Source organism: Myiozetetes cayanensis, unplaced genomic scaffold, assembly GCF_022539395.1.
Source record: "Myiozetetes cayanensis isolate MyiCay16 unplaced genomic scaffold, myiCay2020 scf1, whole genome shotgun sequence".
NCBI lineage: Eukaryota > Metazoa > Chordata > Aves > Passeriformes > Tyrannidae > Myiozetetes > Myiozetetes cayanensis.
This window is the reverse complement of record NW_026086604.1, coordinates 33,242,828-33,255,698: the sequence shown is the minus strand read 5'-3', so window position 1 is coordinate 33,255,698 and position 12,871 is coordinate 33,242,828. Positions and strand designations below refer to the sequence as shown.

The 12,871-nt window shown below is 36.5% G+C and overlaps 1 protein-coding gene across 9 annotated transcripts in view; it reads left to right on the top strand.

Annotated features, from left to right (window-relative positions):
* The window catches only part of CSPP1 (centrosome and spindle pole associated protein 1), a 63,508-nt gene that overhangs the window by 18,522 nt on the left and 32,115 nt on the right, over positions 1-12,871 (top strand). For 7 of the 9 annotated variants that reach the window (XM_050318460.1, XM_050318417.1, XM_050318426.1 and 4 more), the window contains 5 exons: positions 951-1,387; positions 6,234-6,316; positions 8,011-8,104; positions 9,050-9,107; positions 12,203-12,393. In XM_050318460.1, coding sequence (XP_050174417.1) covers positions 951-1,387; positions 6,234-6,316; positions 8,011-8,104; positions 9,050-9,107; positions 12,203-12,393 — 863 coding nt within the window. The remainder of the gene's footprint in view (positions 1-950; positions 1,388-6,233; positions 6,317-8,010; positions 8,105-9,049; positions 9,108-12,202; positions 12,394-12,871) is intronic. The other 2 variants (XM_050318443.1, XM_050318435.1) reach the window with 2 other exon arrangements.

Below are 12,871 nucleotides of genomic sequence, written 5' to 3'. Positions count from 1 at the left end.
TTAACTTCTTGATCTGAACTTCTATTCCTTTGTATCCCACTGGAATATCTTTTGCTGCAACTTGTGACTTTTGATTCTTTGAAAACCATTATTCTGTCATCTCTGTAACTATCCTTTAGATAGAGACTACAATTTCTAGTTCCTCCTGCCCCATACAAATGCTCCTTAACCTTCTTCTAGGCTGAATAAACCCAGCTTTACCAGCTTCTCCTTTAAGAGCTCAAATGCCATCTCAGTAGCCATCCTCTGCACTTTCTCCAGTTCATCAGTATCCAGGGGCAGAAACTGGGCACATTACACCAGAATCTGGATACTGAATAAATACTGAGCAGAGAAGGATCACTTACCCTGACCTGCTGGCAACAAGTAATGCAGCCCAGGTTGTTGTTAGCAGTCATCGCTGCTGAGGGTCCTCTGCTGTTTGTTAGAACTGTGTATTGAACTCTGGTCCAGTGTGTCATAGGTTTACTTTTTATTTACTAAACTATCCTTCCTCATAGTGATTTCTCCTGGAGAGCAAAGAAATAGGTTAAGAAATGGTCAGGTTAAAAGGTTGTGCTGATAGGGAAGAAGTATGCCTGAGCCTGGATAGAATAAAGATATCATAAAGATATCTAGTCTCTTGGTGAGGTGTAAAGTTCCAAGTGGTTTTTTGATTATTTGCACCTCTGAAACTGAAGGTCAAATTAGAGTTTGTAAAAGACCTGTCCAGGACTGATAGCCATGCTTCTGAAACACATTAGATACAAGGAAGAGTACCTTTTTTAATCTCAAGAAAAATAAATAAAACACTAGCTTTTAAGCACTTCTTGAAGTATTTTCCTTGCTCACCTCTTACTTTTCTTCCAGTACTTGTTTAGGGATTGTTTGAATCAATACAAAACTAAGGTTTTACTCAGTGTTATTTGTTTATATTTAGATCTTTTAACGTTTTTTTTTCCAATAAACAGAATGAGATGAACAGGAATATAAAACATGTTGCTGTTACCAGGCTCCAGCCGGAACTACATACAGAAGCACAGCCCTTTAATACAGGTGCAGAACCTCCCAAGAAGGATGCCTTTACTTCTACAGAAGATTATGAAGAGCTGCAAAATAATAAGAGATGGCTGGAGGAAGACAGGTACCACAGGTTAGATGATGAGGCTGAATTAAGAAGTCGACTGTTAAATAAAAGGCTTGATGGAGATTTGGATGTTCCCAATGGATTTGCTAGCCAGTCTGTAGTTCCTATTAGGAAGCATCACAGACTTGATGAAGACCGTGATTTTGGTAGAAGATACTACAGAGTGGACTATGATCCTGAGATAAGTGAAGAAATGGACCCTAGATTTAAATGTGAAAGCACCTATGACAGAAGAACTCCCCGGGTTTTTCATGCTGAAAGGTATTCTTAATTCCCTTTTCTCCTTGATTTCCGTAGTGTTCGTTGACAGCCATGGTTTGCTGTCATTGGAATTAGACAAGATTCCCATGTGAAAGCAGGATTTTTGTACTTACTTACAAAAAGGAACTTTGCAGTAATTTATAGAAAAAGTGTTGAACAATTTGACCAGTACCTAAGACTATACATCATAGGTTAAGGAGCATTGTGTATATTATAGCAATCCAAGGATACTAGGGAAATTACCCTAGAAGAAGCAGGACACAATTAATTTTTATGAAGAATGGTTTCCCAGAAAACATGTTAGTATTTGAGAGCAAACACCTGCACTGGAAATCCAATGTCACTTCTGTTTTCTTAGTCTGTAAGAGTTACAGCAAGTCAATTTTCAGTTCAGATTCCAAAACTGGAATTTTTGAAATTCAAAAATTGAGCTTCAGTTTTTGGTACATGCCACTTTGTATATGAAATGCAAAAATGTGTTTTTAAAAAATCTTCTTTTTTACTCCATGTCTTGGTAAATGACAGGCTTTAAAACATTCGTGTAGTTGAATCAAATCCTGATGGTTTTAATAGGTACTAATCTCTCTAATAACTGCACAGGTTGAATAAACATTTAAGAAAGCCCAAATCAAATAAAAGAGGGTGTCTCAGATAAATAATTCAGGAGGAAAACTGATATTATGTACTGTTCAGTATTAAATAGTCTTTACTGTGTTAACTGACACATGAGTTTTGTTACTTTGACATAAATTGTTAATCTTCCTCTTCTATCTTACTCACTTAAAAGAAAAAAAAAGGATAACCTTCCCGATCATTCAAGGTTTGGCAGTCTGGCCAGCTTTGGTTATCCCATTACAAGAACTGGTTGCTTTCAAAACCAGATGGGTTGTGGTACAAAACAGTACCAATCTTGAAAGCGATGTGTTTTATATAGCTAAATTCAAATGAAATAAATCAGTTAATTTATTGTAAACGAATTTTTAAAAAGGGCTCTAAGGGCGTTCATTTGTTCACTTTCCAGATCTTGGGAACATGAGTGTTGTAGATTTTTTTTTTCCTGTTGCCAGAATTATTTTCCTGCAGTTGCCTCAAGTGAAGGAAACACCAATGTCCTCTCTTTGTAAGGCAAAATAAAGACTTTTTTTTTCTAGATTTAATGCTTCTAGGAAAAACAAAGGCAAACTGTACTACATTCAACCATGTTAAATATTGCAGTCATGTTTCACTGTTAGTTGCTGGTGAACTTGTTAAATGATTTTTGAATTGTTGTTTACAGGGATAATTTTCTGGATAGTACTGCAAATTAACAACTGGGGGGAGGGGAAAAAAAACCCTAAAACGCTTATCTACTTTAAAAGAATTTTTTTAATTCAGTGATCTCATGCTTCTCTTCCAGTTTCAAATGCCACTAGAATTAAAATATTTTTTTCTCAAAAGCTCTGATAGTCTTTATCAGAAAAAAAGTTAAAGGAATTAGATCTGTGGAGAAAATGAAATGTTTGGAAGCTTTTTCAAGAGGCAGACTAAATAAATGGGTTATTTTAAAGTTTCAGACTGTGTTCTGATGTGCTTTTAAAAGCACATATTTATTTATATGGTGTTTCTGAAAAAGACTAGCAAATGGAAAACGTGGTTAAATAGAGAAGAGGAATAAGACCGCCTGTTTTCTGCTGAATGAGATTCAGAGAAGAGAAAATTTGTTCCATCCTGTACTGTAATGTCGGTAGAGAGGAGCAAAGAAGGTTTCTAGGGTAGGATCGGCTTGTCTTACAGTTTTTCAGAAAGAAAAATATTAGAAGCTAAACTTGATGTCTAACAAAGATAACCAAAATATTTTTGAGACTAACAGCAAGTTTAATCCTGTTTGTTAATTCATACTCAGAAGGATGAGTGTCCTCTTTTTATTAGGTAGCTGTTTGCCACTGTTTCTAATGCAGTTGGGCACAGAGTCTGATATTTAAAATATAAAAATAACCATTTGACAACTGTTTACTTTGTTTCTCAAAGAATTTATACAGAATTATGTAGATAAAAGATCAGCAAGCATAGTGTTTGAACCAACAGTAGACATCATGTTGAGTAGAAGTATACTAGTTTTTAATTATTCCAGAAAATGTGGATGGTGCTTACGTAAATATCTGTGACCAATATATCACTAGGCAATTCATTGCTTATTTGGAGAAGCCTCTGAAATAGCTTTAGTTCCAGTTTTCATTTAAAAGAAAATACAGAAGATAGTGTTATCTTCGCTATTGGCAAACTTGGTGCATCTTCTTAAAAGCAGTTGCTGAAACACCGCCTGAATGGCCTGAACTTAAATTTGTACATAAAGTTCCTTGGGGTTTTGTTGGTGTATTTTCTATTACTGAATTTTTATAAAAAATTAATTTTCAGTATTTTTTTTTAAATGTGTTTTTTAATCTAGTACTTTTTTCTCCTTTGCAAGGAGCTCCACTTAACCTCCTATGAACTATATTCAGTCTCTCTTCAAGGAGAAATACATCTCTTAGTGATGGCTCAGCTTCTGAAGAGTTAGCATTTTTTTTTTGTTTCAGGCACAGTCAACTTTTCCAGAACACACGTGATTCATGACAGCAACTAAATTCACAAGGAGGCATATTTTTGTTTTCTGTGCTAAAGTTCTTATGTTCCTACATGGGGTTTATTAGTTTGGAGAGGCAGATGTTCATAACAGGACTTTTCAGAAAGGTTTCTGTTTTGACAGAGGCACAAGGACCGTGACATATTTCAACAAATAGAAATGGTGACAGGGAAGTGAGAAGAATTGCAAAATACTTTAGTTCTTAAGGGTGGAATGCTTTAATCCATTGCCAGCAGTCAGGTCTGTCCCATGAACAGCAGACAACAGCTTCTTGATTGATTTGGACTGATATGTCTGGGCCTGCCTTGCTAAACTTGATGCTTTCAACAAAAAAAGGTTGCCTCTTGAATCCCAAGGTTTGTTTCCTTGCTTCCTCCCTGCATCCTTTCATTACACTATGGACTAGGCTTTCTCTTTCCTGACTGCATTTGTCTTACGTCTCCAGCCTTGTAGGGCTGATTGATGATTGATCATCATCAAAAAGATGAGCTTGATCATGAAAGGAGATCATGTTATGCCAAGAGGGTGGATGTCATTCTTTCATGTTGTTTTTCTGGGTTGTTATGCTGCCAAATCAATGTTTAATAATCTGCTTGCTTTCTTTTGGCCTTTGATTATGGACTTTTATTTAAATTACAGAAGAGCTGTGGTTCTTTTTAGGTAAGAGATGGGGCTTTTTCCATGTTTACTTAGGGTTTTTGTTTGCTAAATAGGAAGTCCATGGCTCTGTCCAGCTCTGGGAAATATACAACTTTGTTAGCATTTGTTGGGTACATTATTTTTCATTGAAATATTTCATTTTCACTCTTGTCTTATTTTGTTGAGATAACTTGAAGTCCACAATAAAGAGTTTTTATTTTGCAAGACAAGAAAACCTTATAAATTCAGCTACCCCAGATCGTTTTAGGACCTGCTCCCTTGTGTTCAAACAATATTTGGCATCTTTGAAGTCACTTGAAGTTTCAGTCATATCACTACATACGTAGATAACTCAAATTTTAGCTCCTAAATTTTTGTATTCACCGTGTTGCCTTTTATCTTGATCAAAAGTCCCCTCTCCCTTTTAAATTCTATCAGGTGCAAAGTGAAGGGAAGGTCGTCGTTAAAAAAGCTTTTCGTGTCTGAACTGGTTGTTTCACCAGACTGGCCCAGTAGCTGTACACCAAAACCTGCTGTAGACTTTGTTAGCTCCTGGGGATTGATTGCTGCAAGATCTGTTACAATTAATGCAGTGTGAGTGTCAAAAGCCCTTTAGCTCTCACAGCTCTTAACCAGTTAAAGGTTGCATGGAAGCAGGCTTGGGAATTCACGCTCCAGACAGAGAGCTGACTTGACTGTGCTAGCAAAGTGAATTACTTTTAGAAATTTTTGTGATATTTTCAGAACTAGTTCCGCTGTCCAGTGTGCAGTCAGGCTGAAAATACATTTGCACGAAGCTGCTGGACCTTCCATTTCAGATTGGATGTTTTAGGCAAGCATAGCTGAATATTTTCAGTTTCTTTAAGTCCCTGTCTGAATGGAATAGTAAGAGACATACCTGTGGATTATGAAGATGAATTAAAGGAGAGAGCATGTGTGTGGCAGATCTCAAGAACTGGAGATCCTAGGTGTGGTATACTGTGCATTTTTCTGATAATTGCACTACAAAATCATGGTGAAAGGAAAATGTTAATTTAAAATCCATGATATGTTATCTGAAATGGCTGATAGTTTTTCCTTCAGCTAGTATAACAAGAAAAACGTGTTTCCTTTGAGAACAGCCATTGAAGCTTGCATGTCAGTTTTCTTTTTGAATCAATAGATCACCTATTTCTCCAACTGAAGACTTTTATTGATTCATATAATGGGAAATCCTTTTTTGATAGCAGTTTTAAATTTTCTTTTTTTCCTCTTGTCTTGGTTTTGCGAGTCCTAAAGTGATCTAAGTGTATGAGGCAGAAGCAGAACGCTTGTAAAGCCCTCACAGGAACTCTTGACTGGCACCATTCAGTCTGTCAGCATGGTTGAAGTGCTCCACTGAGTCAGTGTTGCTGATGGCTGCAGAAACCACAGGCAAATGGGAACTGTGAGAAACACCTTTTTGCCAGGCAGTTTCTTTTTCTCTTGCTGTTTCTTTGGATTGTAGGAAAGCTGTTTGTCGTAAATGTGTCACACAGTGACATAAGTGCATCTATCGTGTTTCACACAGACTGTGAAGGAAATTCTTGGGTTTGTTCATTCGGTTTTCTTTTTTACCTCTGCCAGAAATCAGGTACAGATTCGTTCTTCAGCTAATGAGGAGGCCAGGTCTGCAGCTGAAATGCGCTATAGGACAGGCCTTGTTCTTGGTATGTATGAGAACCTAACTCATGACACGGGCTTAAACTTTCCTAAACTTTCCTTGCACATATTATTTTTCTCTGTGAATAATTAAAAACTAGAAAAATTAGCTTCCCCCCCCCTGTAAATAAATATTATTGATATGGAAAAAAATAAAGAAGAACAGATTTTCCCCCTTAAGGTAACAGGACTTTCTGATTAATTTTGAAGAGCTCAAGTTTCTTCTTAAATATCATTAACGGTTTAAGGCCCAGATATGTAATTACTTTTTTTTCTTTTTTTTTTTTACAAAATGAAGCATAGGAGAAATCTTAACCTCTGTATTGTTAAAGACACAACTTTATAGTGAATTTTAATTGCAGAAGTATGGAAAATGGTAATTTTCACAACCTTGGGCAAGAACAAATGATTCTGATCATCTCTTGCTGCTTAAATGTAGCCATAAAATTTAGCAGGGAACATTAGTGTGGAGTGCACTCAAGAGAAATACTGTTAAAGGCATAGCATTCCTAGCTGAATTCAGAAAATTATAAGGCAAGAATAAACAAACTGCAGCAGTAGTTCTTTAGATGGGAGCTTTTGAAGTCAAGCTAGGTTTGAATTATGAAAGAATTGATTAACAGTTGTCAGAATAATTTCTGTTTATTTTTTCATTTGAACTTACCTGATCTTCAGTGCTATAGGTGGCAGGTAAAATTTTTTTGAACTGTTTAGAGGCAGCATTAAAATAGTGGTGTTGTGATGGTCAGTCTCTGGTCTGTCCAGTCATCTCATTTATGATAACTTGAGTACACAGAGTTGGGAATTTGCATTCCTGGCAGTTCTGGTTAGAAGAGTATTGTTAACTATGTTGTATGAAGATTAAGTAAATTAAAACCTAAAATTTTTGGAAATGAGAAGTGATTTCAGACTCTCCCAGAATCACAAACCGTGAGGTTTGCATATTTTGGTCACTTTATAGTTCCAGCACAATAATGGAATAAAAAAGTCAGTCAGTCATGCATCAGATTTTGTTGTTGTTTTGGCTTCTATTTTGTTTCTTTCCAGCTTTCTTCTCTTTATTGTTCAGGTCCACTCTACTAGAGATCCACAGTAACTTTGGGTATGGAGTATGTTAGGAGTTTCTCTGTCTGATAGTTGTACTGTACAGAAAGTGGTGATGATGGTTTTTATGCTTCTGTTTGTAAAATAATAGCAGACCTCCACCCTTATTGTGAAGGTACTATCAAAAGTTGAAAGTTTTTTGGGTTCCTTAAAATCCATTTGGGATGTTATCGCTGTTTCTCTCCCTGTAGGCTTGACTCTCTTCATTTTTAGCTTTCATTTTGTATCCAGAGCAGTGCATCATAATTTTGGAGTGCTGTAGTGTATCTTCCTTAGTTGTGCATTGGAGGGAAAAAAAAACCCCTAACTTTTTTTAGTTACCGTTTTATCACATAGGTTTGAAATTTGTAGCTTCCTGACTATACAAAACCAGGCAAACTGGGAAAATAATAATAATGAACATTTTAGTAGTTTGGATCATCATACTCCAAACAAACTGTATATTAAAACTATCTGGTTTTTTTAATCAGTAAAGATCCACTGTTTGTATGCTCTGCTATGTTTCAGGTTTTAAACTGACTGAAATTCAGTGGTTTTGTTCAGTACTTTTTGTGTATTTTGTGGAGCATTTACACAAGTGTGTGGTCATTTCCATTAGGTGGTCACGACCGAGAACTTCTCCAAAGGAGAAAGGAGAAATACAGGCGAGAGCTAATGGAGCAGATGGCTGAGCAACAGCGAAATAAGAGACGGTAATGGAAAGTTACTATATTTTTAAAAGATAGCAGCTGGAATTTAGAGGCATTTCATTAATTCAATGTGGTAAGAGAAAAACTCTTAACTGAGGAATTCCAAGTAGCTAGGTAATATTGCATTCAATTAAACTCATTGCCGTGAGAGCTTTTTAATGAACAAATTCACCAGCTCTCAATGGGATAAAGAAAACCAAGATATTTTTTCATTTTTAAAAAATTATTTATAGTTTCTTTGCGGTAAAGAAGCTTTAACTGAAGTTATCTTTTTTGCTGATACAGGAGTGTCTAACTGCTTGGCAAAGATGAGTATTAATCTTGTTTTTGCCCTCCAATTTAGGAAGGTAATCTCTTATTTTTGAAGCACTTGACCATGTGGCTTGTGCAGAATAATGAAATATTAATTTCTTCCTTACCTATTAGCAGCTGCCTACTGAATAACAGTATGGATACATAAAAACAGTGATATTAGTGAAGGGATAAGGAATTAAAAATAAGTTAGTACTGCCAGTTTCACTATGATGAAAAATTGTACATTCTGAACAAGCCTGAGCCCAGAAATTACAAAATAGTATTTGCTGCACTTTTGAATCATTCATTTCAATGTATTTAATATTAACTTCTTGAATGTGAATAAAAATAAATTTCTAAGAAATGTCCTGAAAAGTTGTAGTAAACAGGTTTGTCCTTTTATGGTAGTTAGATTTTTATTAGGTGGAATAGATGATAGCCAGATACTTCTTGAGAGTTCTGTTTATTTAAAATATTACACAGTTTCGTTCACTGACTCCAGAAGAAATCAAGTGGATCGTTGTCTTCTGTTATCCTGTGTTTTCAGAGTTATTTTAGCTACAGAATTGTGAGCTCTGTGCTTTGAAAGAATGAGTATAGTTGTTACTGCTTTCTGATGTGATAATTTTTTTTAAAAAATCCCTGACAAAACAGTGAGAAGGAACTTGAGCTCTTAGTTGCTGCTTCTGGAGCTCATGACCCAGAAAAGACGGTAAGAAACTTGGATTTTCTTTCTTTCACCTGTACAGTTTTTTCCTTTTTTCTTGCTTAGTCACAAAACTCTGGAGGGCTTCTATAAAATGATAAATGCTGGTTTTTTTTTTTTGTTTTTTTTTAATAAGGCATCAGCACAGAACAAAATTGAAGCTAAGGATGATAAGGCTGAGTTATGGTTTAACCCCAGTCAGCAGCCAAGCCCCACACAGCTGCTTGCTCACTCCCCCACCAGTAGGACTGGGGAGAAAATAGGAAGGATAAAAGCTAGAAAACCTGTGGGTTGAGAGAAAGACAGTTTAATAGAGAAAGCAAAACTGCACACACAAACAAAGCAACACAAGGAATTAATTCTCTGCTTCCCATGGGCAGACATCTCCAGGAGAGCAGGGCCTCATCACATGTAACGGTGACTTGGGAAGACAAACACCATCACTCTGAACATCTCTCCCTTCTTCTTCGCCCACTTCATATAATGGGCATGATGTCATATGGTCTGGAATGTCCCTTTGGTCAGCTGGGGGCAGCTGTCCTAACCTCCCATGCACCCCCAGTCTCCTCAGCAGTGTGTCAGTACGAAAAGCAAAAAAGGCCTTGGCTCTCTGTAAGCCCTGCTCAGCAATAACAAAAACATCGCTATATTATCAACCCTGTGTTCAGCACAAATCCAAAATACAGCCCGTACCAGCCACTGTGAAGAAAGTGAACTCTGCCCCAGCCAAAACCAACACAGGTTGTAACTGTGTTACACATGCTTTCAGCTTAAGAGGAAAATATTTTTGTGGAAGTTATTGAACATTTTCTTGTGAAGTGACAAAGTGGAAATTTTGTACAGGCAGTGGTTATCATGGAAAAAATACTTGACATCCATTCCTACCCTGTTTACATGCACACAGTAGTAACCTTTCCTTGGGAATGTAAAGTATGCTGCAGAAAGTTTTTCCTCTTTTTCTATTAAGAAAAAATCCAGTTGTTTTGCAGATGAGTTGATTTCACTGTATTTTTAATTTCACTAAATTTTTAATTTCAAATTTGTAATTGTTTTTTAAATGATTCAATAGAGTGTTCAGGATTACAAGTATCTTTTAATAGGATTTTGCTAAAAGCAAGATATTTAATATCGTGTTCCTTGTAAAACTTAATGCAGAGTTGCTGCTGTCTCCGTTTCCTTAGTAAGGTGATGATTACATTAAGAATTTTGATTAGCATATATCAAGGAGTAGGTTGTCAGCACTATAGCATTAGTGACTGCTCGTCAGTGAGCATTAGTGACAGCTTGGTTAGCTGGCAAAAATCTGAATCCTTTTTGCTGCTTTAGTTGGCTTAGAGAGGTCAGCTGGCTGATCAGGGATTCAGGTGGTGAAAGGGAAGAGGGATGGAGTGTACAGCTGGGAGCCAGGCAGGAAAAGATAGAAAACTGAGCAGAGGATGCTGGGTCCTTTGGCTCAGCAGGCTGCAAGGTCAGTGTAAACAGTATTGTCTAATCAAAGCTGACTATGCAGAAGCATGCTGTGCTGCAGCACTCAGTATACCATATGCATCTCAAGAGTGCCTGTTGTAGGAACAAAATTATATCTAGAGCAAGTCCAGAGCATACATAGTGTTTTAAAACCACTAATTTAGCTGAAAGCCTTCAATTAAGTAGAATTGCTGCATTCATTAAGCATCAGTCACTGTTAGCTTTAAATTGCCTCTCAGGGGGAGATTCTAATTAGGTGGATTTCTTGATTAATTACAGGTTGGTTAAATAGCAATGCCTGATTAAGAATCTGTAAATGTAGACTGTTGTATATATGGCTTGTTTAAAATAAAACAGTCCCCAGGATGAACTGAGTACCACAGTCACATCTGAAATTAGCTACAGAGCTGAAATCTGGGGCACTTTGGGAACAATTCACATTAAAGTTGGTAGTGAGAAAGGCTCTTTTGAATGTTCTCCTGCTCAAGACACTGGATTTGAAAAGACAAGTTAAAAAAATAGTCTGTAGACTGTTTTATAATTTTCAATTGCTGTAGTTTCTATCTGTTAGCTAATTTTGTATTCACATCTAGAAATTTGAAGTTAAATGTTGTAAGGAAATCAAGTAGATTTTGAGAATTTTTATCTTAATGCTGTAGTCCATGATTGGTGAGTACTAACTGCTTTGTATATACTGTCTTGCAGCTAAGTGATGAGGAGGTAAAGATTTAATATTTTGCTGAAATACTTCCATATTGTAGGGTATATGATTTGCTGTTAGATACTTAATCATTAGCTGGTTTCTGGTATTACTTTCTCTGAATGCATGTTAGTTGAAGCACTGCAATGTTAGGACCAGCAAACTCAGAACAAACTCTGTTTTACTTATGCATTGTATGATTTGTTTCCATTCTTCTATTATGTTAACTTATTTAAGCAAACATTAAAATAGTTATGCATAGCAGTTGCTGTAAGGGCTTTCTGGGTGTGATAAGGTAGTTCTGAAACTAACTGACTTGCATGCCTTTCCATCATTTGCATGTTGCCTTTGACTTTCTTCTGAGGCTGCCAGTTAACAATAAACATTTGCTACTTCTATTTTTAAAAAGAACCGCCCCAAAAATTCACAATTGTTGTGGCTGAAAAAATCATTAAAATCCAAGGAACTTAAAAAATGAAATAATGGTATTGCAAGGAAATGTTTATTGGAAAAAGTCTCAGTATGTATTTGATTTTGGTTTTTACTGATTATGAGCTATTTCAGTCTTGGGAATTCTGTGAGTGCAGAAAATTGGCAGCTGTACGTAACCTGTACTACAGACAGAAATGTTCTTTTTTCTGGATATTAGATAGAACTGTGTACTTCCTGAAACTTGCCAGAGAGATTATTTTTTGTAAGTCTGTGATAAACTTCCTAGATTTCCGTGTAGTATTAGATTTCCAGTAAATCACTGGGAGATAAAACTGCAATTACTAGAAATTTAAACAGCTAGTTGGGACCCAGTGAAGTGTTTAAAACAACCTAAATGGAAGGTCAGAATATTTCCTAGTAATAACAAGATAACAATTTTGTTTTGTTTTGTTTTGTTTACTCTCTTTTTTTCTCTTACGTATTTTTTTTTCCCCTCCTTTAGCCAAATAGACTGAAGCAGTTTGGCTTCACAGCAAGAGCTTCTGAAGAGAAAGTACCTCCTGAAAGGCCTAGAGTGGCTTTCCAAACTCCAGTGCCTGCCCCTTCAGCCTCTCTAGTGATTGAAGACTTTCAGAGTGATAAAGACTTTCACAGGAGTCTAGCCAGCACTCTTGGTGAAATAGCAGCTCCCAGGTGCTTCACCGTCACATTTTTGTTTTGCACATTAAATAAGATTGTTTTTAAGCATGTTATTACTGCTGAGGTAGAGCTCAGTGATGCTACTGATCCTTCTCCGAGGAACTGGTGGAGGTAGAAATAATATTTTGACAATTAACAGAAAACTAACTACTTTGCACTGGAATAAAATTTAAATGTTAATTTCTTCACAGTTTATTTTGAAAAATCTGTGGAGCCTGGATTATCTGTGAAGACAGTACTCCCTCTTAGTGGACATTTGCATAAGGATAAGGGTTGTGCTGTGGAAGTTATGTCCACGTCTGTAATACTGAATCATGGGCAAGGATGCTTGGGCATCAGAAGGCTGGTATGGCATGAGTTTGGCCCCTTTCAGTTAGCAATATCCCAGGGCTAAGCTCAGGAATGTGCTGTAGGCAAGGACAGCATCCACTAGATGCTGCAATTGAGACTAAACTGTTCAGGGAGAGAGAAG